This window comes from Chiloscyllium plagiosum, unplaced genomic scaffold (genome assembly GCF_037043375.1).
Source record: "Chiloscyllium plagiosum isolate Xiang-an unplaced genomic scaffold, Cpla_swu_hap1 HiC_scaffold_32, whole genome shotgun sequence".
Classification (NCBI taxonomy): Eukaryota; Metazoa; Chordata; class Chondrichthyes; order Orectolobiformes; family Hemiscylliidae; genus Chiloscyllium; species Chiloscyllium plagiosum.
In genome coordinates, this window is record NW_028270170.1 from 4,669,133 (window position 1) to 4,691,820 (window position 22,688).

The window sequence follows — 22,688 nt, forward strand, 5'->3', positions numbered from 1 at the left end:
AATGATGCACATTAGACTGATTCAGTCACTTAGAGAGGGCTGTACATGTTACTGAGGAAACCACCCAAGCATCGTCATTCTGAAAATAATGGTGTCTCTCTATGTAGCCATGGCTGTCCCTTGTTTGTTCCCTTGTGGAGAATTAATACTGGGTTGGGTGTAAACCCACGATGTGCTCGATCCCATGGGTTTTCCGGCTAGTAAGTGGAGTTACAGGAATTTCTCTGCAATAGAATATCTGCCACTTCTGTTCTCATTGTTCAGGCGAGATGTGCAGGAGGCTGGGGGAACACAGCAAGGCAGGCAGCATCAGGAGGGAGAGGCAGGAGGCTGGGGGAACACAGCAAGGCAGGCAGCATCAGGAGGGACAGGCAGGAGGCTGGGGGAACACAGCAAGGCAGGCAGCATCAGGAGGGACAGGCAGGAGATTGGGGGAACACAGCAAGGCAGGCAGCATCAGGAGGGAGAGGCAGGAGGCTGGGGGAACACAGCAAGGCAGGCAGCATCAGGAGGGACAGGCAGGAGGCTGGGGGAACACAGCAAGGCAGGCAGCATCAGGAGGGAGAGGCAGGAGGCTGGGGGAACTCAGCAAGGCAGGCAGCATCAGGAAGTGGAGAAGTTGATGTTTCGGGTGTAACCCTTCTTCAGGACTGGTTACAGCTGAAACATTGATTTATGCACCTCCTGATGCTGCCTGGCTTACTGTGTCCCTCCAGCCTCCTGCCTGTCCCTCCTGATGCTGCCTGCCTTGTTGTGTTCACCCAGCCTCCTGCCTGTCCCTCCTGATGCTGCCTGCCTTGCTGTGTTCCCCAGCCTCCTGCCTGTCCCTCCTGATGCTGCCTGCCTTGCTGTGTTCCCCCAGCCTCCTGCCTGTCCCTCCTGATGCTGCCTGCCTTCCTGTGTTCCCCAGCCTCCTGCCTGTCCCTCCTGATGCTGCCTGCCTTGCTGTGTTTCCCCAGCCTCCTGCCTGTCCCTCCTGATGCTGCCTGCCTTCCTGTGTTCCCCCAGCCTCCTGCCTGTCCCTCCTGATGCTGCCTGCCTTGTTGTGTTCCCCCAGCCTCCTGCCTGTCCCTCCTGATGCTGCCTGCCTTCCTGTGTTCCCCCAGCCTCCTGCCTGTCCCTCCTGATGCTGCCTGCCTTGCTGTGTTCCCCCAGCCTCCTGCCTGTCCCTCCTGATGCTGCCTGCCTTGCTGTGTTCCCCAGCCTCCTGCCTGTCCCTCCTGATGCTGCCTGCCTTGCTGTGTTCCCCCAGCCTCCTGCCTGTCCCTCCTGATGTTGCCTGCCTTGCTGTGTCCCCCCAGCCTCCTGCCTGTCCCTCCTGATGCTGCCTGGCTTGCTGTGTTCCCCCAGCCTCCTGCCTGTCCCTCCTGATGCTGCCTGGCTTGCTGTGTTCACCCAGCCTCCTGCAGTTTTCTAGTCTCTAACTCATTGTTCAGGCAGCTGATTTGGTGTGGCATTTAACTTTACACATCCCACAAATGTCTCTCCTGTACATCATGTGTGGCTCTCTGATCGAGTCTCAGAACCCAGAGTTCAAACGCCTGGTGGGACCAGTAGTTGCTAACCAACGCCTTGCTCTCTCTCACCATTCCTTCTGCTTGTCCTCCGATGTGCATCCTCTGTGTGGTGAAATTAACCTTTATTGCTATATCGCCTAACTCATTCCACCAAACGGAGCCACTTCCCTCCCTCAGTACCTCAAATTAGACTTTCAGAATCTTACAGTACTACAATGGTTAGCACTGCTGCCTCACAGCAGCAGGGACCCAGGTTTGATTCCAGCCTCGGAGTCTGTGTGGAGTTTGCACATTCTCCCCGGGTGCTCCGGTTTCCTCCCATAATCCAAAGATGTGCAGATTAGGTGAATTGGCCATGTTAAATTGCCCACAGTGTTCAGGGATGTGTAGGTTAGGTGCATTAGTCAGGGTAAATGTAGAGTAATAAGGTGGGGGAATATGTCTGGGTGAGTTACTCTTCGGAGGGGCAGTGTGGATGTGTTGGGCTGAAGGGCCTGTTTCCACACTGTAGGGATTCTCGATGAAAGAGAGGCCATTTAGCTTGTGCGTGAGTGACAGCTCCTTGAAGTAGATTTCTAATTAGTCCGACATATCTGCTCAATTCTCCTTTGCCCTGGGATTTTGTCTTTGTTGAGTAAATATCCAATTCCATTTGAAAAGTTTAGGATGAAATACCAGATCACTGTTCCTCCCTGTGTAATAAAAATCACATCGCCACCATTTCATTTCCAATTACTGTACATCTCTACACTGTGGTTCCTAACCCTCCTGCCCCAGCAAACGGATTTTTTCTTCACTCGGTGAAAACCCTTCTCAATTAAATCTCCTCTTCTTAAACCTTCTCTGCTCTCAGGGGAGCAGGTGTCTCCAGGTCCTCCACATTCACCGTGCTCCCCCATTGCTGAGATCTAGGTTCCTCTCAAATATTTCCCAGCGTCTGTGTGAAGAAAGTCAGAGGTCACACGATACCAGGTTACAGTCCAACAGATTTATTTAAAATCACAATTTATGATTTCAAACGAACCTGTTGGACTATAGCCTGGTGTGGTGAGACTTCTGACTTTGTCCACCTCAGTCCAACCCCGGCCTCTCCACATTGATGTAAAGAAAGTGGAGTTGCCCTTGTCAGTATTTGTCCCTGAAGCAATTTTATTAAGGAGCAACAATTCCTGCTTTCACATGTTTTAAACTTACAAATGTCTCCCCTTATGGAGTCTGGTCCCTGGCCCAAGAGGTATCTGAGGTAAGATCTCAATGAATATCAGACAGACACTAAAGAGTCCCATGGCAGGAGAAACATTTTCACTCTGAGCGGGTGTGTGTGTGTGTGTCCCTCACTCCCTCAGGCAGTGGGAGAGGCGAATGGAGTAGGCATTTTGAAAGAGGAGCAGGACCAGTGAATGAGGAAGACAGGAAGAGATAGGGTGAGATGCAGAAGGGGGTGGGATGAAGTTCATGTGGAGAGAAAATACCCCAGAATGGAGCAGTTGGGCTGAATGGTCTGCTGCAGATTCCATGGAGGATGAGTATTGGCCTCTGTAGACTGTATCCTCGTTGCTGATGTGTGCGGTTGTACCGGGACGGTGAGTTTCATGGGGAATAAATGCAGCAGAGGCTCCTGCCTGGGCCTGAACCTGAACCATTCACACAAGATTTCATCAAAAGTAGTGATTAAAATGAACAGCAGAGGGCACCAACATCCACCTTTTCAAATCCAGGAATTGTAAAAGTCAGGGAGGCATGTTTCTCAATGGGTGCATGGAATTGGGTATTTTTTTAAGATCAAAGAAAATTTCAGTGAGATCTTTAACACCTCGATCTAAGGTAAGAGAAGCAAATAGAGAGATGGGGAGAAATATTTTATGCAGTGAGTTGCTGCAACGTGTTGTTGAAAGGGCAGTGGGAGCAGCTTCATTAAAAAAATTTGGAAAGGAAATTGGACAGAATAAATTAGGAAGGCAAATCGTTTGTTGCAAAAGGATTGCAACTGAATGGTAAAGAAGCTTCTTTATTTGTTCATAGGATGTGGGGGTCGCTGGCCATTAATTACCCACCCCTAATTGCCCAGCGGGTAGTTAAGAGTCACCCATATTGCTGTGGGTCTGGAGTCACATGGAGGCCAGACCAGCTAAGGATGGCAGATTCCTTCCCTAAAGGACATTCTGAACCAGTTGGGAATTTCCCCCAATGGGCGGCACGGTGGCACAGTGGTTAGCACTGCTGCCTCGCAGCGCCAGAGACCCGGGTTCAATTCCCGACTCAGGCGACTGACTGTGTGGAGTTTGCACGTTCTCCCCGTGTCTGCGTGGGTTTCCTCCGGGTGCTCCGGTTTCCTCCCACAGTCCAAAGATGTGCAGGTCAGGTGAATTGGCCATGCTAAATTGCCCGTAGTGTTAGGTAAAGGGGTAAATGTAGGGGTATGGGTGGGTTACGCTTCGGCGGGTCGGTGTGGACTTGTTGGGCCGAAGGGCCTGTTTCCACACTGTAAGTAATCTAATAGCAAATAGTTCCATGATCATCATTACACCCTTAATACCAGATTCTATTATCAAACTCAAACAGCAGGAATTGATCCTGGGTCTCCAGAACATTAGCTGAGTTCCTGGATTAAAAGTCGAGCAATATTACCATTCGGCCATTGCTCCTTCTTTTATTATTATAAAGGGATAACTATACTGGTCTGTGAGTAAGGAGGAGTGGGACTAATGTCATTCTTCTAAGAGCTGGCATAGTCTGGATGGGCCGAATAATCTCGGTGGGCAGTGATGACAAAGCTGCCATTAGTTTGGGATTCAGAGAGAGGGAAATCAGGATAAACCTCCACCTGAGCTGGGTGAGAAACCAGACTTCCCGAATCCACTGGGACACATTCCTGGAGATTTCAACAAATGACCAGGTTCTAACTGTCCCACCCCCCGCATTCCTACTATTCCCCAACTACTGAGCCAGAGCCAATCAGAACGTGAATTGTCTGCCTCCTGATTGGATGACCTGGGACTGTCAAAACAGATTTTAATCTCCTGCTTTAGAGACATTAATCACTAAAATCGAAAAAAGTTCACAGAAACTTTACTTCAATTTTGTTAACACTGCTCTCTTGGTAGTGACCCTTAGAACCACACAAATGATAGACCATGGAAGAAGCCATTCGGTCTATCTTGTCCATGCCAACCCAAAATTAAATTCAATTTCTGGAAAGCACTAGGCCGATCCTGGAGGGTTGGCAGTGCGCAGGTCGAAAGCGGGATTGAACAGAAGTGTCGTTATACAGTAAATAGCACATACAACTTGGGTGAAAGTTGGGCTGATCCACTGCAGGAGTCTGCATCTTGAGGGGAGCAGGATTGGAAGTGGCATATTGGGAATACAGGAGGAGGAATGGGGCAATGAGGAGCAGTGGGAAAACAGGAAAAACGCATGGAAGGAGAGGAGGGGGATATCGATAGAAATATAATTTGCTGGAGTCAGTTTGTGGCCACCAACCTGACTATGCCTCCTGTCTCCAACTCTGGTTAATTGATCACTCTGAGCTCTGCAGTCTCACTGAATAACATGTCCGCTCCCTTAGGGGCCAGGATGAGAGAGTGAAGGGGAACAGACACCAACTGCACTTCCAGTCAGTCAGGCGGAACAGGGTCCAGTCCAGGGGAAGCTCTTCAGTGAGTTCCGTGCTCTGCAAAACTTAGCTGCTTTATACCTGTTCCCCTTTGAAACATCAACCATCCAAACAAAGCTTTCGAACGTTGCTGTTGTGGGCAAACATCTGCCTTCCGACCATATTTTGGATCAGAGTGGCAACATGACAGCATGCCCATCATTTGCGTTCTGTGATGGAGGGGCGCCAGGGAGAGTTCGCCCTGCCTAATACAAAATGTCACCATCCCACCTCTACATCCAGGTGATCTCCAGCATCTGCAGTCCTCACTTTCACCTCTACATCCACCCCCACAGCCAGTCTGGAGCTTAATACAAAAGCAGAAAGTGCTGGAGAAACTCAATAGGTCTGGCAGCATTTCTGCAAAGAAAGCAGAGTTAACGTTTTGAGTCTGGTGACTCGTCATTAGAACGCAGTCAATGGAATTTAATGCCTCATTTGAAAGGCAGCTCTTCCAACTCTGCAGAATTCTCTCCAGAATGCACTAGGCAGTCAGTGTGTGTTGCTCTGCTCAAAGGCCAGGAGCAAGGCTTGATCCCAGAAACTTGTGTTTCAGAGGATGATGCCCAACGCGGCCCAGAGGATGATGCCCAACGCGGCCCAGAGGATGATGCCCAACGCGGCCCAGAGGATGATGCCCAACGCGGCCCAGGATCTCACCGACACTGAAGACTGAGAGAGGGCTACGTTTTTTCTTCTGTTAGAATTGTCTCCAATGCCAATGACCAGCTGACCATGTACATGTGCTTGCAAATGTTCGCATGTCTGCACACATATTTACACAGACATGTGTGTCTGCACACACATTTACAGACACACATGTGTTTGCGCACACACTTACACCGACACACGTGTCTGCACACACATTTGCAGACCCGTGTGTCTGCACACACATTTACACAGACATGTGTGTCTGCACACACATTTACACAGACATGTGTGTCTGCACACACATTTACAGACACATATGTTTGCACACACATTTACACCAACATACACGTGTGCACACACACATTTACAGACACACGTGTGTCTACACACACATTTACACAGACATGCAAGACTGAATGACAGACATGTGTCTCCCTGTTCCCCTGTGCTAATGCTGACCCCCTTGGTAAATGGTTCACAAGTTACAGTCTGTCCTCTGCCACCACAGTGATCATGTGGGAGTCTTGACTATGAACATATTTGACTGTGGAGCAGCTCACAGGAAGGCTGATCCTGTTCTGGTCTGGACTGTCAACATTTGAGATTGGAATCCCTGTCTCAAGAATGATAAAGTAAGGCTTGGTTTGAAACGCATGAGATCCCCATGATGTGACCTGACACTGAGCCTAACCGAAGTGATGGAACTGACTATCAAGCTGGGGTTTTTTTTAACCCTGTATTTCAGGGAGCACAGACAGGGAGCCCGTTTAGGGAAATTCCGGGTGTTTGGGACTTGTCCTTTTCCCTTTCGAGGATATGGTTAGATTTGCCACCAAGCCTATTTAAAGCCGGGGTTGTGTTTGTAAAGAAGGACAGACCATTCATTTTCTGCCTTTCCTCGGGGAGGGGTGCAGTGGGGGGTGGTGGGGAGCTGTGTTGTTTTTGGAATTTGAGAAACATTTCAGCAAGGGGATCAATGAGCCAAAATGAGTTACAAATACCCTGAGTAATTGTCGTGGTGTTTTATTGCATACCTGAATCAAATGAATGATAATGCTGCATACACAGGGCACCAGGACTAAGGGAACATTCTGTACAAAGACCACTGTGTCTGTCAGCTCCCCCTGTGGGCTCTGACAGATGCTACAAGGTCACGCAGTGTTACCGGGTCGCAGTGAGTTCACAGTCAAGGGGCTGAGGGAAGCAGCCAGACTCCAAACAGCGAGTGTCAAGTTCAGAGGTTATAGTTCGCTCTCAATCTATGAGGGTCCTGAAGTCAAATCACAGGGAGGTCAAGCAGAGAAATTCACAACGGCTTCTCTCTCTATCTGACATTCTCTCTGAGCCCGAGCCTGAGGTGTGGACTGTCTGGGGTCACGTTCCCAATACTCCATCCCATTCAAAACAATTTGCTCCCTCGTTCCTTGACACCTCTGACAGAGGCACTGACCCACCCCCACCCCCGAAACTGCAGCTCAGATTTACAAAGAGATTGCTGTCACTCCTTTCTCTCCCACTGCTGTGACTGACTTGCATTTAGAAAGCGCCGTTAACTTTGTAAATACAGCCGAAGGCCCCAGGAGCACTGTGAGGCTGTCAGAGTGGGGACCATGTGCTTGGTCAAGCAGTTATCCGCGAAGCTGTGTCCACAAAGTAGAAAGGATGTTGGGGGGTAGGGGATGACCTTCAGAGGTGTAGACCCAGGCTACTGAGGGTGTAGGGAAGATAATCACTGATGCAGTGATCACAGCGCCAGAGTTCAGATAATACCCCGTTTATTTTTGTTGAGTTTGGGTTCTGGATCTGACTGCTTTGAGGCTTTGAATCTGTTTGGACTGACTGTGCACATGTGACATTTTAATGAGGACCTTTTTTTTAGATTAGATTAGATTACTTACAGTGTGGAAACAGGCCCTTCGGCCCAACATGTCCACACCGATCCGCCAAAGCGCACCCACCCATACCCCACATTTATCCCTGCACCTAACACTACGGGCAATTTAGCATGGCCAATTCACTTAACCTGCACATTTTTGGACTGTGGGAGGAAACCGGAGCACCCGGAGGAAACCCACGCAGACACGGGGAGAATGTGCAAGCTCCACACAGTCAGTTGCCTGAGGTGGGAATTGAACCCGGGTCTCTGGCGCTGTGAGGCAGCAGTGCTAACCACCCATTTCTCCTGGGGGAGAGGGACACACCCAAAGGCTGCAATATGCAGCTTCCAGAGAGTCCCACGGCAGCGCAGAGTTAGACGAGATTCCGGGGACAGGGAAATGCCAGGGCTGGCTTTGTGAACAAAGATGAGAATTTCTGAGGAAGGATCACTCTATCCAAATTGTTAGATCTGATTTCTCTCCACAGATGCTGCCAAATCTCATACAGTCAGACAGCAGTACAGCATGGAAACAGACCCTTCCGTCCATCTTGTCCATGCTGACCAGACATCATAAATTAATCTCATCCCATTTGCCAGTGTTTGGCCCATATCCCTTTAAACCGTTAGCCTTAGAGGGATATAGGCCAAATGCTAGCAAATGGGATTAGATTTATTTAGGATATCTGGTCAGCATGGATGAGTTGGACCGAAGGGTCTGATTTCCTATTCATATACCCATCCAAATGCCTTTTAAATGTTGTAATTGTACCAGCCTCTACCACTTCCTCTGGCAACTCATTCCATTTACGTACCACCCTCTGCATGGAACAGTTACCCCTTAGGTCCCTTGTTGTAACTTTCCCCTCTCACCCTAAACCTACGCCCTCTAGTTCTGGACTCCCCCACCCTGGGAAAAAGACTTTGTCTATTTATCCTATCCATGCCCCTCATGATTTTGTAAACCTCTATAAGGTCACCTCTCAGCCTCCAACGCTCCAGGGAAAACAGCCCCAGCCTGTTCAGCCTCTCCCTATAGCTCAACTCCTCCAACCCTGGCAACATCCTTGTAAACCTTTTCTGAACCCTTTCAAGTTTCACAACATCTTTCCAATAGGAAGGAGACCAGAATTGCATGCAATATTCCAACAGTGGCCTAACCAATGTCCTGTACAGCCGCAACATGACCTCCCAACTCCTGTACTCAATACTCTGACCAATAAAGGAAAGCGTACCAAACTATCCTATCCAATCCTATCCTATCGTGCTGACCTTGTCCAGCAATCTCTCTGTTTGTTTGAGAATCTTAAAGAAAGACTGCACTGGGAGCTAGTTACAGCCAATGAGCACTGAGTGAACCTGGAGGGGATCACGTGCTGGGTGATGCTGGGATCCCTCAATCAGGTGGATCATGTGGAAACTGTGGCTGAGCCTTCCTGGGCTAGGTAACCATGTTGAAGCACAGTGCATCCAATCAATATCAAAATCCACACTGTGGGAGCACCAAACATCACCGCGTGGAGCCCCAGCAGCCTCAGAGCAGCTGTTAGCTGGGGCTCTGTTTGCTTTGAGGGGGCTCAGGCATGTTCGAGTGAGCCAGCTGTATATTCTAGGCTGGCGCTGCCATACCGAGGGAGGTGCAGCACTGTCGGAGATGTTTCTGTTTTCTGGTTAAAATGACCGTGCTGTTTTTGGGAGCTTTCTATGCAGAAACCCATCTGCTGTGTTGCCTACACTGGAACAGTGGTTACCAAAATATTTCTTTGTCTGTTGAAAAGGTGTTGAGGAACAACGTGAGCTGGTGAAGGTTCTATCTGAACGTGGGCATATTCACAGGCCAACAAGTTTTTTTTATTCATGGGATGAGGGCATCGCTGACTGGGCCAGAGATTGTTGCCTGTCCCTAATTGCCCTGAATCCTGGAGGGTAATAGTTCAGGTGCCGCCTTGTGTATTCGTGAGTCTATTCAAGAGTAGGTGGAGTTAATGAAACCTAAGACAATCAGATAAACTAGTCCCCTCTACAGTGAACCCATCTCTCTGCTTGGTCATTTGGAGCATTTTACTGCACTTGTTGTATAAACGTCAAAGTCTAGGGTACAACAGATCTAAGTACAGTAAAGAGAACAGTTTGCTTAATTAGCCTTTGCAAATAATCTGTGCAGAGAAAGGTCAGATCTAAATGTGTTATATTTCATTCAGTTCCCTCATTTAGGCATCAGTATCCTGCTAATCTAACAGGCTCTGCTCGTTTTTTCCACTTGACCCATTCAGAGTGCAGCTATTTGAATTTTCGGAGCAAGCTGTCAGATCTCATCACTTCCCTGTGCACTTGTGGACATAAATACCAGATGGGTGTATTTTTATTAGCTTCTATTGTCTGTTCAGCTGCACAGGGTAACACAGAACACAGCCTGTGCCTCTGGGTTACATCCTCTGACAGTGAAAGATTCATTCACCAATTAATTGAGATCAGATTGAAACTTTCCTTCCGAAATGAAATTATGATTTAGTTGGATGAACAAGACTCTAATATATTCCTCAATTTGTGTGTGTATGTGGTGAGGGAGAGAGAGAGAGAGAGAGGGAGAGAGGGAGAGAGGGAGGGAGGGAGAGAGAGAGAGAGAGAGAGAGAGAGAGAGCCACATACTGACGCAGGGAGAGCAAGATCATCAGAGACAGAGAGTGTGAATACGTGACAGGGAGAACAAGAGAGACAGAGAATGTGCAGGAAACAGACACAGCGAGGGACACGGAGAGTGAGTGAGACAGAGAAATAAACAGACAGAGGAATAGATTAAAAAGGGCTCAGGGCAAGAAACAAATGGGGGGGTAAGGAGGGAGAGAGAGAGAGAGAGAGAGAGAGAGAGAACAGGCTGAAACACCCTTGTGTCCCTTGGATCCTTGGACCTTACGGTGTATAGAGTGCTGTTCATCCTTCTATCCCCCTCGCCCGGGGACTACCTAAACACTGGGTAGGAATTAGGACTCTCCTTAAAACCCACCAGCCTTTTGTTCATCAGTCACAATCGCTTCTCATCTCAGTGTTCCCACAAAGCGCGACTTAAATGCAAACAATCTGGTGTTTGGGAACACAGGAACAGGAGGAGGCCATTCTGCCCCTCAAGACTGTCTCACCATTCTGTCCAATCAAAGTTTATCTGGGACAAACTACACTGGCTTTGGAAAAGGGAATGGGATCAGTATTTAACAAACAAAAGGTACTGAGTGAGGGCAGGGTTGGCCTGGTGGGATGGGGCACTGATGAAGCTAGATCAATGCAGAAGGCTAAGAGGTCTCCCTGAGTGCGGATTGAGGCTGAGACACATTGCCCACCTTGCAGATGAGACAGATTTAGAAACAGAAGATTGCTTTTTTTTTGCAATTCCAAGAATTTGGAATATGAGTCCACTCAGTGGAACAGTTTAGATATCCTGGAATATGCTTAGGGGGCCACATAGCAGACGCCAAATTTCCTGGGTTTATTGATTATATCTTGGTGTATATTATTTTCAAAGCAGCCATGGTGCAGTGTGTTATTCTATTGCAATGGTTCTAGCTCCTCTCTCTCTCTTTCTCTCCTCTGTCTTGCCTCATTAACGTCGAGAGCACATTACAATCTGTTCTGTTCAGAGAGGTGCACGATAGTACAGGACAAGCCAACCATTTATACACTCAATGACCCGGCTGACAAAGCAGAGATATCTTCCCAATCTCCGCATCTCCTCAGCCAGCCAGTCCCGGACTCTCAGTCTCCAGCCCTTGCTGCTGCATTGCGTATATGAGCTCAGCGAGGGAGGACATACCATCCCCAGAACACAGGCCGGACCCCTTTCCTGACAATAGTTTATGGGCGAGAAACCAGGGGCGCAGACATTTACCGCAATCACAGCAGACAGTGAGGCTTATTCAGTCACGGAATTATGCTCGCACTTAGTTTGAACTCTCATTCACTGAACAGCTGTGAACAAGAAGACTTTGATAGAGAGAGAGAGAGAGAGAGATAGAAAGAGAGAAAGACAGTGACAGTGAGAGCACCATCACACCTCTCAGCCTCAGTCCAATATTAAAATGAATTAGAATCAGTGGCTGATCCATAAGCTATTTTATATAGTGCATGGCAAGATCCCACAAAGTGCCGTGTAATGCACGGCCTGTCAGAGGTAGACTGCTGTCGGTCTCGCATTGGGAGGGGGTGGGCAATGGTCCTGTCCCTCTAGACTCGCCTTAAGGACATTTACATCACGGATACACATCCTCACTGCGAGATCCCTCTTACCTGATAATGAAGCTTTGATTTTCAGTCCACACTGACACCAGTCCAGCAAGAGTTGGAGATCTTCACATTTGTTTTATTCACTGTCTGGACCCAGCATCGCCCCTTGGGAAGGTGGGGGTGAACTCTCTTCTTGAACCCCTGCAGTGCATGTGCTGTCAGGTCGACCCACAATGCCCTTAAGGGGGGAATTCCAGGATTCTGACCTAGCGAGTGAAGGAACGGCGATATATTTCCAAGTCAGGGTGGGGAGTGGCTTGGAGGGGAACTTGCATGGGGTGGTGTTACCATGTATCTGCTGAGTTTGAAAGGTGCTGAGTGAAGATCTTTGGTGAATTTCTGCAGTACATCTTGTCGATAGTACACACTGCTGCTACTGAGCGCCAGTGGTGGAAGGAGGGGATGTCTGTGGATGTGGTGTCAATCAAGTGGCTGCTTTGTCCTGGATAGTGTCAAGCTTCTTGAGTGTTGTTGGAGCTGTCCAGGTGAATGGGGAGTATTCCATTACACACCTTCATCATCAGGAATGATGAAGGGTTTATGCCCGAAACATTGACTCTCCTGCTCCTCAGAAGCTGCCTCACTTGCTGTGCTTTTCCAGCACCACACTCTCGACTCTAATCTCCAGCATCTGACTCTCTCCCAGTAGAGTCTAGTCAATGCTAATCCCCAGGACGTGGAATGGGAGGGATTCAGTGATGGCATTGTCATTGAATGTCGCAGGATAACTGTTCGAGTATCTTTTGTTGGTGATGGTCAGAGCCTGGCATTTATGGGGCATGAATGTTACGTGCCACTTTCCAGTCCAAGCCTGGATATTGTCCAGATCTTGTTGCATTTGGACATGGACTGCTTCAGCATCTGAACTTGCTCCGTCTTTGAGTTCCCAGTTTTCAAAGTCTGACCTGGAATCCCCAGAAACTGATGATTAATCTCTGGGAGAACTCTCAATAGACAGCACCTCAAACCTCAGAATGAAAAGATTGTGAGTTCAAGCACTACCCCAGATGCCTGAGCAGTGCAGTGCTGAGGGAGTATCACACTGTCAGAGGTGCGGTGAGATATTAAACACAGGCCCATCCTGCTTGATTAAGATGATCAGCGAGCTATTCCCAATATCCCAAACAACATTTTCATCCTAATCAACATCATTAAGCAGATAACTGGGTCATTATCAGCTTTCTGAATGTGGGGGCTTGCTGTGCAAAACCCCAGTGCTCCAATTTTCACAGCAGCAGCAGCTCCTCTGCAATCTGACTAGTCTGGGAGCAAGGTGCTGTGGGATAACGAGAATGTGAAAGTCACATCAGAAAAAAAATGCAAGCTTCTCTTTTCTCTTGGCTATTGGAAGGTGGGGATCCAGCCCCGATCGGAACTGGACAGCCAACAGCCAGTGGTACAATTGGAGAAAACTCCAGAAATGTACCCAATCAGAACTGGCCACCAAACCATCCTGAGCACTGCTCCACGTCTCATCACTACAATGGCATGTGGGAACCAGGCCTGTAATTCAGGCCTAAGCACTGAGGGGCTGAATGGACACTTTCTGTTCCTACATTCAGGGTGACCCTTTTAGGGTCAGTGCTATTTCTGCATACGGTCAGAGGTTGGATTGGCAAGAGTTTAGAAACAGATTCTTTCACCAGATTTGGATTTCCCTTGTATCAAACATAGTGCTGTTTAATTAATAAACAAGCTTTTAGTGACATGTTCCTCTGTCACACCGATTCCCGTTTCTCTTCAAGTCCCAGTGCCTATGTCGTGACTCGGAATTTTCCTAATCTTTGTATTCACTATTGATGAGCATCTGATGTACTCTCCCCCCATCATTACTCCTCGAAAATCTGGATTCCTCCTGCCTCAATCACAGGGTCCCACCAAACTGGAGCCCCTGAATTCCTGGTTCACCTCCTCCCAGGTTCTTCCTGACATTGAAGAAAAAAGCCTCCTCCATACCTCCCCCTCCTCCCAGTCAGCCTCTCAGACCACGGCCTGGATCTCAACTCCACACCCACTCTATCTCCGCCACCAACCAGCTTCGATAAGAAGAGGGAACTGCAGATTTGGAGCCACTTTTGTTCTGAAGAACTGCTTCTCAACTTCAGCCTAGCTCCAACTTTAAGGGCTGTGCTCTCATTGCTTTAGAGAGGAAATAAATTCTCCCGCCGACTCCATCAAATCTTTCACCAACTTCAGCACTTGGACCAGATCAGCCCTCCATCACTCACCGAAGGGAGTATCATGGAACAAGCGCTCGGGAGTCTTTCTAACATTTTGCTCAGCTCCCCCTGGCTCGTGCTCATTTCTCTAAGGTTCCTGGTCTCCTGTTGAACCCACTTCCTTCTGGAATTCTGATGAGTTGCTCCTTAGTTGCTCCTCAGTTGACCCCTCCACCCCCGGCTTCTCCTGCCTCCAAGATCCTTGGGAGATCCTCCCAGACTCTGAGTGTGACACTTGCACTGATACAACCACAGAAGGAAACTAAAAATCTAAGGTCCCATCTTGGCAAAGTCTTATTAACTGATGAGATGTCTCAGGTGTAGATCATGGATTTGCTCTCTCAGGTCATTGGCTGAAAATTAGAAGATAATTTGCCTGATGCTGTATAGTAACTCGCCAATATACCTGACCCATTGTCTGATGGAGCACAAATTGCTGATAAGGCACTGTCTCTACACATACACACCCAGGCAGAATCCACAATCAAGCCTTTTAGCTTATAACATCTATGTATAACTCCCAGAAAATGGGCTGCACAGAGAGAGAGGGAGACAGAGAGACACTCCTAATGCATAATGATCAAGAAATAACTGCAGTGTTTCGCTCCGCTCGATGTGATACATTGTCGGTGTCAGGCTCCTTGTATGGGTTAGAAACACAAGTACTTGCTCAAACTCACCAATCACGATGGTGTATCTCCTTCGCCAGACTTCTGTCACAGGCTAATGGACCAATCAATTCAAGCCTTTGTGTTGCACAGGTGACCTGGAGTTGAACTGGTGAATAATCGCCTAAGACGGTAAAATCACCAGCTCTCATCAAGAGATTATTCACAGCCTTCAGGGGTTTGGTATTGTGGTTGAATCAGTCCAGGGACAGAGAAAGAGAGAATGGATTTTCTCTCTCTGTCTGATACTTAAGTAGATAATTTAACAAACATTTGCCTCCATACATCATTTCTTCATTGGCTGCATTAAACCTGAACTTATACAGCAGAAGGGTATCTTGCTACTGTACTACATTGCTAATTATTTCTTAATAATCTCACAGTGAGGACACTGTCATTACTAATGCTGTACTGCAATCTCCAGGCAGGTCTTGAATCCCAGATCAAGGATGGCTGCAGAGACATTAAACAGACAGAAAAAGGCACATAACAAGGCAACAGAGCTCTGTGCGGTAAACTTTCCCCTGACCATGGAGTGTTCCGGAAAGTCGGAAAGGGATGAATACACTGACAGAAGGAATCCTCTTTTCACCAGTTCTCCATCCATTGGATTATAAGTCATTGGAGAGATGGGTAGGACCATAAGGCCATTCAGCCCATTGAGCTACGGCTGATCTGATAATCCTCAACTGTCATTTCCCGCTTTATCCCCAATACCCATGATTCCCTTTCTGATTGCAAACCTGTCTCTCTCAGCCTGGATAGTAACAACCAGCCTTGATAGACCTCACATTCCACAGACTCACTCCCATCTGAGAGAAATAAATTCAAGGATAAAGAACAAAGAACATTACAGCACAGGAACAGGCCCTTCGGCCCTCCAAGCCTGCGCCGATCCAGATCCTCTATCTAAACCTGTCGCCTAGTTTCTAAGGGTCAGTATCCCTCTGCCCCCTGCCCATTCATGTCTCTGTTTAGGTACATCTTCAATAACACTATTGTTCCTACCTCCACCACCTCCGCTGGCAACATGTTCCAGCGTAAAGACCTTTCCATGAACATTTCCCTTCTCACCTTGAACTCATAACCTCTAGTAACTGAGTCCCTCACTCTGGGAATAAAGCTTTTTGCTATACCTCTCATGATTTTGTAGACATCAATCAGGTCCCCCCTCAACCTCCTTCTTTCCAATGAAAATAATCCTAATCTACTCAACCTCTCTTCATAGCTAGTACCCTCCATTACAGGCAACATCCTGATGAACCTCCTCTGTACACTCTCCAAAGCATCCACATCCTTTTGGTAATGTGGTGACTAGAACTGTACGCAGTATTCCAAATGTGGCCGAACCAAAGTCCTATACACCTGTAACATGACCTGCCAACTCTTGTACTCCATACCCTGTCCGATGAAGCAAAGCATGCCATATGCCTTCTGGACCATTCTATCGACCTGCGTTGCCACCTTCAGGGTATAATGAACTTGAACACTTGGACTTCTCTGGACATCAATTTACCCAGGACTTTTCCATTTACCATATAGTTTGCTCTCGAATCGGATCTTGCAAAACACATAACCTTGTATTTGCCCGGATTGAATTCCATCAGCCATTTCTCTGCCCAACTCCCCAATCTATCTATACTCTGCTGTATTCTCTGACAGTCCCCTTCACTATCTGCTACTCCATCAATCTTGGTGTCAGCTGCAAACTTGCTAATCAGGCAACCGATCTCCCTTCCTCCAAATCATTTATATATATCACATACAACAGTGATCCCAGCACGGATCCCTGTGGAACACCACTGGTCACAGGTCTCATTTTGAGAAACTCCTTTCCACTACTACTCTGTCTCCTGTTGCCCAGCCAGTTCTTTACCCATCTAGCGAGAACATGCTGAACCCCATGCAATTTCACTTTCTCCAACAGCCTACCATGGGGAACCTTATCAAACGCCTCATTGAAGTTCATGTATGTGACATCTGTAGCTCTTCCCTCATCAATCAACCTCCTCATCTTGGTTTTAAATGGGTGACCCTTCATTCTGAGGTGATGCCCTTTGCTCCTAGACTTTTCCACAAGGGGAACAAGTTTTACTGCTTCTACCTAGTCAAGCTCCTTAAGGATCTTATATGTTTCAATGAGGTTATCACTCTTTCTCCTCAACTCCAGGAGGACACAACCTAGAGTTATACTCCAGGGAGAACACTGTCACTGAGGAAGATCCAGGGACATGGGCCAAACACAGGCAGATGGGGCTAGTTTAGTTTTGAAATATGGTTGGACTGAATGGTCTGTTTCCAAGCTGTATGACTCTATGACTATGACCAAAGCCTACCTATTCTGGAGAGTTAGATAGTGAACTCACAATGGAGGAGCTCAGCAGAGTCATTGACTCACTCAACATGGCTTTCAAAGATCAGAGAATCAAAAAGGTTTCCCCATTTGACATTGGATCATTTTTAAGCTCCCCACTCCCTGCCTCACTCCGGATACAAATTCCCCAACCTCTTTCTACTCCATCACCCAAACCAACCTTCAATCCCACCCTCAACCTCCTCAGGTCAGCTGAGAGGTGCACTGTGGACCGGGTCAGCAGGGGAGACAGAATAAGCTTGAGAGGCAGAATGTCCTCCTCATACTCCCTGGGACCCAATAACCACAAACTCCTTCAAGTTCCCCTCCGAGCTACACACCATTCGGACTTGAAAATACATCGCCGTTCCTTCACTGTCTCTGGGCCAAAATCCTGGAATTCCCTCCCTAAGGGACATTGTGGTCTAACTACAGCACATGGACTGCAGCGGTTCAAGAAGGCAGCTCACCCCCACCTTCACGGGGGGGCAGCTAGGGACGGACAATAAATACCGGGCCCAGCCAGTGACACTCACATCTGGCAAAAATGAATAAATTTTAAAAAAGCAGACGGGGGTAAGGGAGCTGCTGCTCTGGAAAACCACAGCTCCCCCACTGATCGATGTACAAAAGCAGAAGGACTTGCATTCCCATAGCACCTATCATAGTCTAATAATGTCCCAAAATGTCCAGGCAATGGGATCATTTTTGAAATGTGGGAAGACAAATTCATGCACAGCAAGATCCCACGAACAGCAATGTGAAGAGTAACCGGATAATCTGTTTGAAGTTGGAACAAGGAATAATTATTGACCAGGTCACCGAGGCTAACTGCCCTGACTCTTCACCAACATTGTGCTCTGGGATTACTTACATCCAACTCAGGCAGCAGACGGGGCACTTGTTTTATTAGCTTATCCGCCAGTGCGGCGCTCCATTGGTATGGCCCTGGCGTGTTAGCCTGGATACTGGGCTCAGTCTGGGGAGTGGGGACCTGAAACCTTAATCTGCCAACACAGAGTACAGTGCTCATTGAGCTAAATGTTCACACTGTCAGTTTAACAATGCTCAGATTCTGAGTGAGCTAAAAGCTTCACATATCACAAGTGGAGTAAATGATTAGTTCTTTGCCTTACTTTGCTCAGGACATGAATCAGATCTCCTCGTTTAAATGACAATTCGTCAGGTTCTTCACTCATACAATCCCAGAGTCCCAGGAAGTAGCTTGTATAATCGATGCTGACATTCCCTTTGTAAAATGAAAGGAAGAGACATTATTGTAACTACTCAAAGATTTATTCAGGCTCCTTAATGCTCTTTATTAATGAACCAATAAGACATAAGTGGGAGTTTGTCAGGTTGTAACTAAAGACGATAGTGGATCACGCAATAGGAGGTACAGGTTGTGCCTTTTAATCAAGGCCAGCCTTCCCTCACTTACCACCAGGCAGTACCTCTGCACGCCCATTATTACTATTTAATCACCTCTTCAAAGTCACTTAAAGTCAAGTGTGTCCAAGCATGAGCCCAGCAAACAGACACTACTCAAGCAATTTGAATTCTTGAAGGCTGGACATTTAAATGGAGCAGATATACCCCACACCCCTCACTGTAACACGCTAATATACCCCACACCTCTCACTGTAACACACTGATATACACCACATCCCTCACTGTAACACTCTGATATACCCCACACCCCTCACTGTAACACACTCATATACCCCACACCCCTCACTGTAACACTCTGATATACCCCACACCCCTCACTGTAACACTCTGATATACCCCACACCCCTCACTGTAACACTCTGATATACCCCACACCCCTCACTGTAACACACTGATATACTCCACACCCCTCACTGTAACACTCTGATATACCCCACACCCCTCACTGTAACACTCTGATATACCCCACACCCCTCACTGTAACACACTGATATACACCACATCCCTCACTGTAACACACTGATATACCCCACACCCATCACTGTAACACACTGATATACCCCACACCCCTCACTGTAACACTCATATACCCCATGCCCCTCACTGTAACACTCTGATATATCCCACACCCTTCACTGTCACAGACTGATATACATCACACCCCTCACTGTAACACACTGATATACCCCACACCCCTCACTGTAACACACTGATTTGCCTCACACCCCTCACTGTAACACACTCATATACCCCACACCCCTCACTATAATACTCTGATATACCCCACACCCTTCACTGTAACACACTGATAAACACCACACCCCTCACTGTAACACCCTGATGTACCCCACACCCCTCACTGTAACACACTCATATACCCCACACCCCTCACTGTAACACTCTGATATACCCCACACCCCTCACTGTAACACTCTGATATACCCCACACCCCTCACTGTATCACACTGATATACACCACATCCCTCACTGTAACACACTGATATACACCACATCCCTCACTGTAACACGCTAATATACCCCACACCCCTCACTGTAACACACTGATATACACCACATCCCTCACTGTGACACACTGATATACCCCACACCCCTCACTGTAACACACTGATATACTCCACACCCCTCACTGTAACACTCTGGTATACCCCACACCCCTCACTGTAACACTCTGATATACCCCACACCCCTCACTGTAACACACTGATATACACCACATCCCTCACTGTAACACACTGATATACCCCACACCCATCACTGTAACACACTGATATACCCCACACCCCTCACTGTAACACTCATATACCCCATGCCCCTCACTGTAACACTCTGATATATCCCACACCCTTCACTGTCACAGACTGAAATACACCACACCCCTCACTGTGACACACTGATATACCCCACACCCCTCACTGTAACACACTGATTTGCCCCACACCCCTCACTGTAACACACTCATATACCCCACACCCCTCACTATAATACTCTGATATACCCCACACCCTTCACTGTAACACACTGATAAACACCACACCCCTCACTGTAACACTGTGATATACACCACAGCCCTCACTGAAACACACTGATATACTCCACACCCCTCACTGTAACAAACTAATATACCCCACACCCCTCACTGTAACACACTCATATGCCCCACACCCCTCACTGTAACACACTGATATACCCCACACCCCTCACTATAACACTCTGATATGCCCCACACCCCGTACAGTAACGCTCTGATATATATCACACCTCTCACGGTAACACCCTGATAAAGACCACTACCCTCACGGTAACATGCTGATATACCCCACACCCCTCACTGTAACACACTGATATACACCACACCCCTCACGGTAACATTCTGATATGCCCCACACCCCTCACTGAAACACCCTGTTATATCCCACACCCCTCACTGTAACACACTGATACACCCCACACCCCTCACTGTAACACACTGATATACCCCACACTCCTCACTGTAACACACTGATATACCCCACACCTCACTGTAACACTCTGATATACCCTACACCCCTCACTGTAACACTCTGATATACCCCACACCCCTCACTGTAACACACTGATATACCCCACACTCCTCACTGTAACACACTGATATACCCTACACCCCTCACTGTAACACTCTGATATACCCTACACCCCTCACTGTAACACTCTGATATATCCCACACCCCTCACTGTAACACTCTGATATACCCCACACCCCTCACTGTAACACTCTGATATACCCCACACCCCTCACTGTAACACCTTGATAGACTACACACCCCTCACTGTAACAGTCTGATATACCCCACAGTCCTCACTGTAACACTCTGATATACCCCACACCCCTCACTGTAACACTCTGATATACCCTACACCCCTCACTGTAACACCTTGATAGACTACACACCCCTCACTGTAACAGTCTGATATACCCCACAGTCCTCACTGTAACATTCTGATATATTCACACACCCCTCACTGTAACACTCTGATACACCCCACACTCCTCACTGTAACACTCTAATATATGCAACACCCCTCACTGTAGTTAGATTAGGTTAGATTAGATTAGATTCCCTACAGTGTGGAAACAGGCCCTTCGGCCCAACAGTGCTCTGATATACCCCACACCCCTCACTGTAACACTCCGATGATAGAGCTGAAAATTTAAAAGTTAGATATGTTTTGGTTGAGACATAAAGAAGATGCTGGATATTTGTGAGAGAAACCAGGCCAATACAAGTCACTTGAAGTGACTGAATGCAGCAGTCACTAATAAAATCAGTTCAGAATGCATGAGAAGCCTCTTTGTGCAACAACGAAAGGGATCGGGATAGGAGCAAGGAAGAAATGGAAGGATATGTTGAGAAAATGGTGAGGGGTGTTGGTGGAACATTAATACCATCATGGACCATGTGGGCGAAATGGCCTGTTTCCCTTAATTGTGAAGTAAATTCAATGCAAGCATTGAGCAACGATGCCCAAGAAAGCCTTTAATGTGCACTTCTCATTGAATAGCTGTGATAGAATGTCCATATTCTGGGACTTTTGGAGTTGCAGAATTTGTATGGAACAATCTTGGAAACCTAATAGATATTCTATTCTTTGATGGTATGTAGAGAAAAAAAAATCAATTTTCCTATTGTGTTTTTTGCCTCTTTATCATTTTGTTCAGCTGTAAGAGAACCAAGTCTGGGGTCATTAGCCTGTTTGAACTGTATTTGCCATCATCGAGAGGCATGGGGCATATTGCATTACCATAAAATGCTCATTTGTCTTATATTAACTTAAACAGCTGACAAGAAAGCTATTAAGTAATCAGTGATACTGAGGCAACCAAAATGCCTTTTGCAGTGGCAGCCTGGATATCATTCCGAGTGCGAGAGACTCTGTCGACTGCTGACTCCCCCAGGTTTCCCTGTGCCTTTTGAAATAGTGAGTGTGCCCCAGGCTACAGGCACACAATATCAGAATTTTCTCTTTACGATCAACATGGCAAAAATTCATCATGAGAAATACAATTTTATTTTTTTAATATGCAACTTTATCGACCTTGAAACAGCTATTATATTTTTGTGTAAGGCATGACAGTTAATTGCAACACAGATTCAAAACACGAAACTAAAATGATTTGTTTCCATTCCTCCATTCTATTTTTACTCATTCCAATTTACTGCACATTAACGTTGAGCACTCTAATTAGTGCACAGAAGTATCAGATTATTATACTGAACTTCAAAGATAAAAGTATTTTTTTAATCCACGAATTCTACAGAAGTGAATAGAACAGAAACAGACCATTCAGCCCAACCAGTCAACGCTGATAGTAATACTCCAAGGGTATCTCCTCCCACTTCTCACCACCTCATCCCATCAACATAACCTCCAATTCCTTCCTTTTTTCTCATTGAACATCCAATTAAATTCTTGAGTCCCTTCAACTAGTCAATGAGAACAGCAGGAGGCCACTCATCCCATCG

The 22,688-nt window shown here is 47.2% G+C and overlaps 1 protein-coding gene across 1 annotated transcript in view; it reads right to left on the reverse strand.

The window, feature by feature from the left end:
• LOC122539733 (src kinase-associated phosphoprotein 1) overlaps positions 1–22,688 on the reverse strand; it is a 397,172-nt gene that overhangs the window by 32,548 nt on the left and 341,936 nt on the right. The window contains exon 11 of the mRNA XM_043674766.2: positions 18,351–18,463. Within this exon, the coding sequence (XP_043530701.1) occupies positions 18,351–18,463 (113 nt within the window). The remainder of the gene's footprint in view (positions 1–18,350; positions 18,464–22,688) is intronic.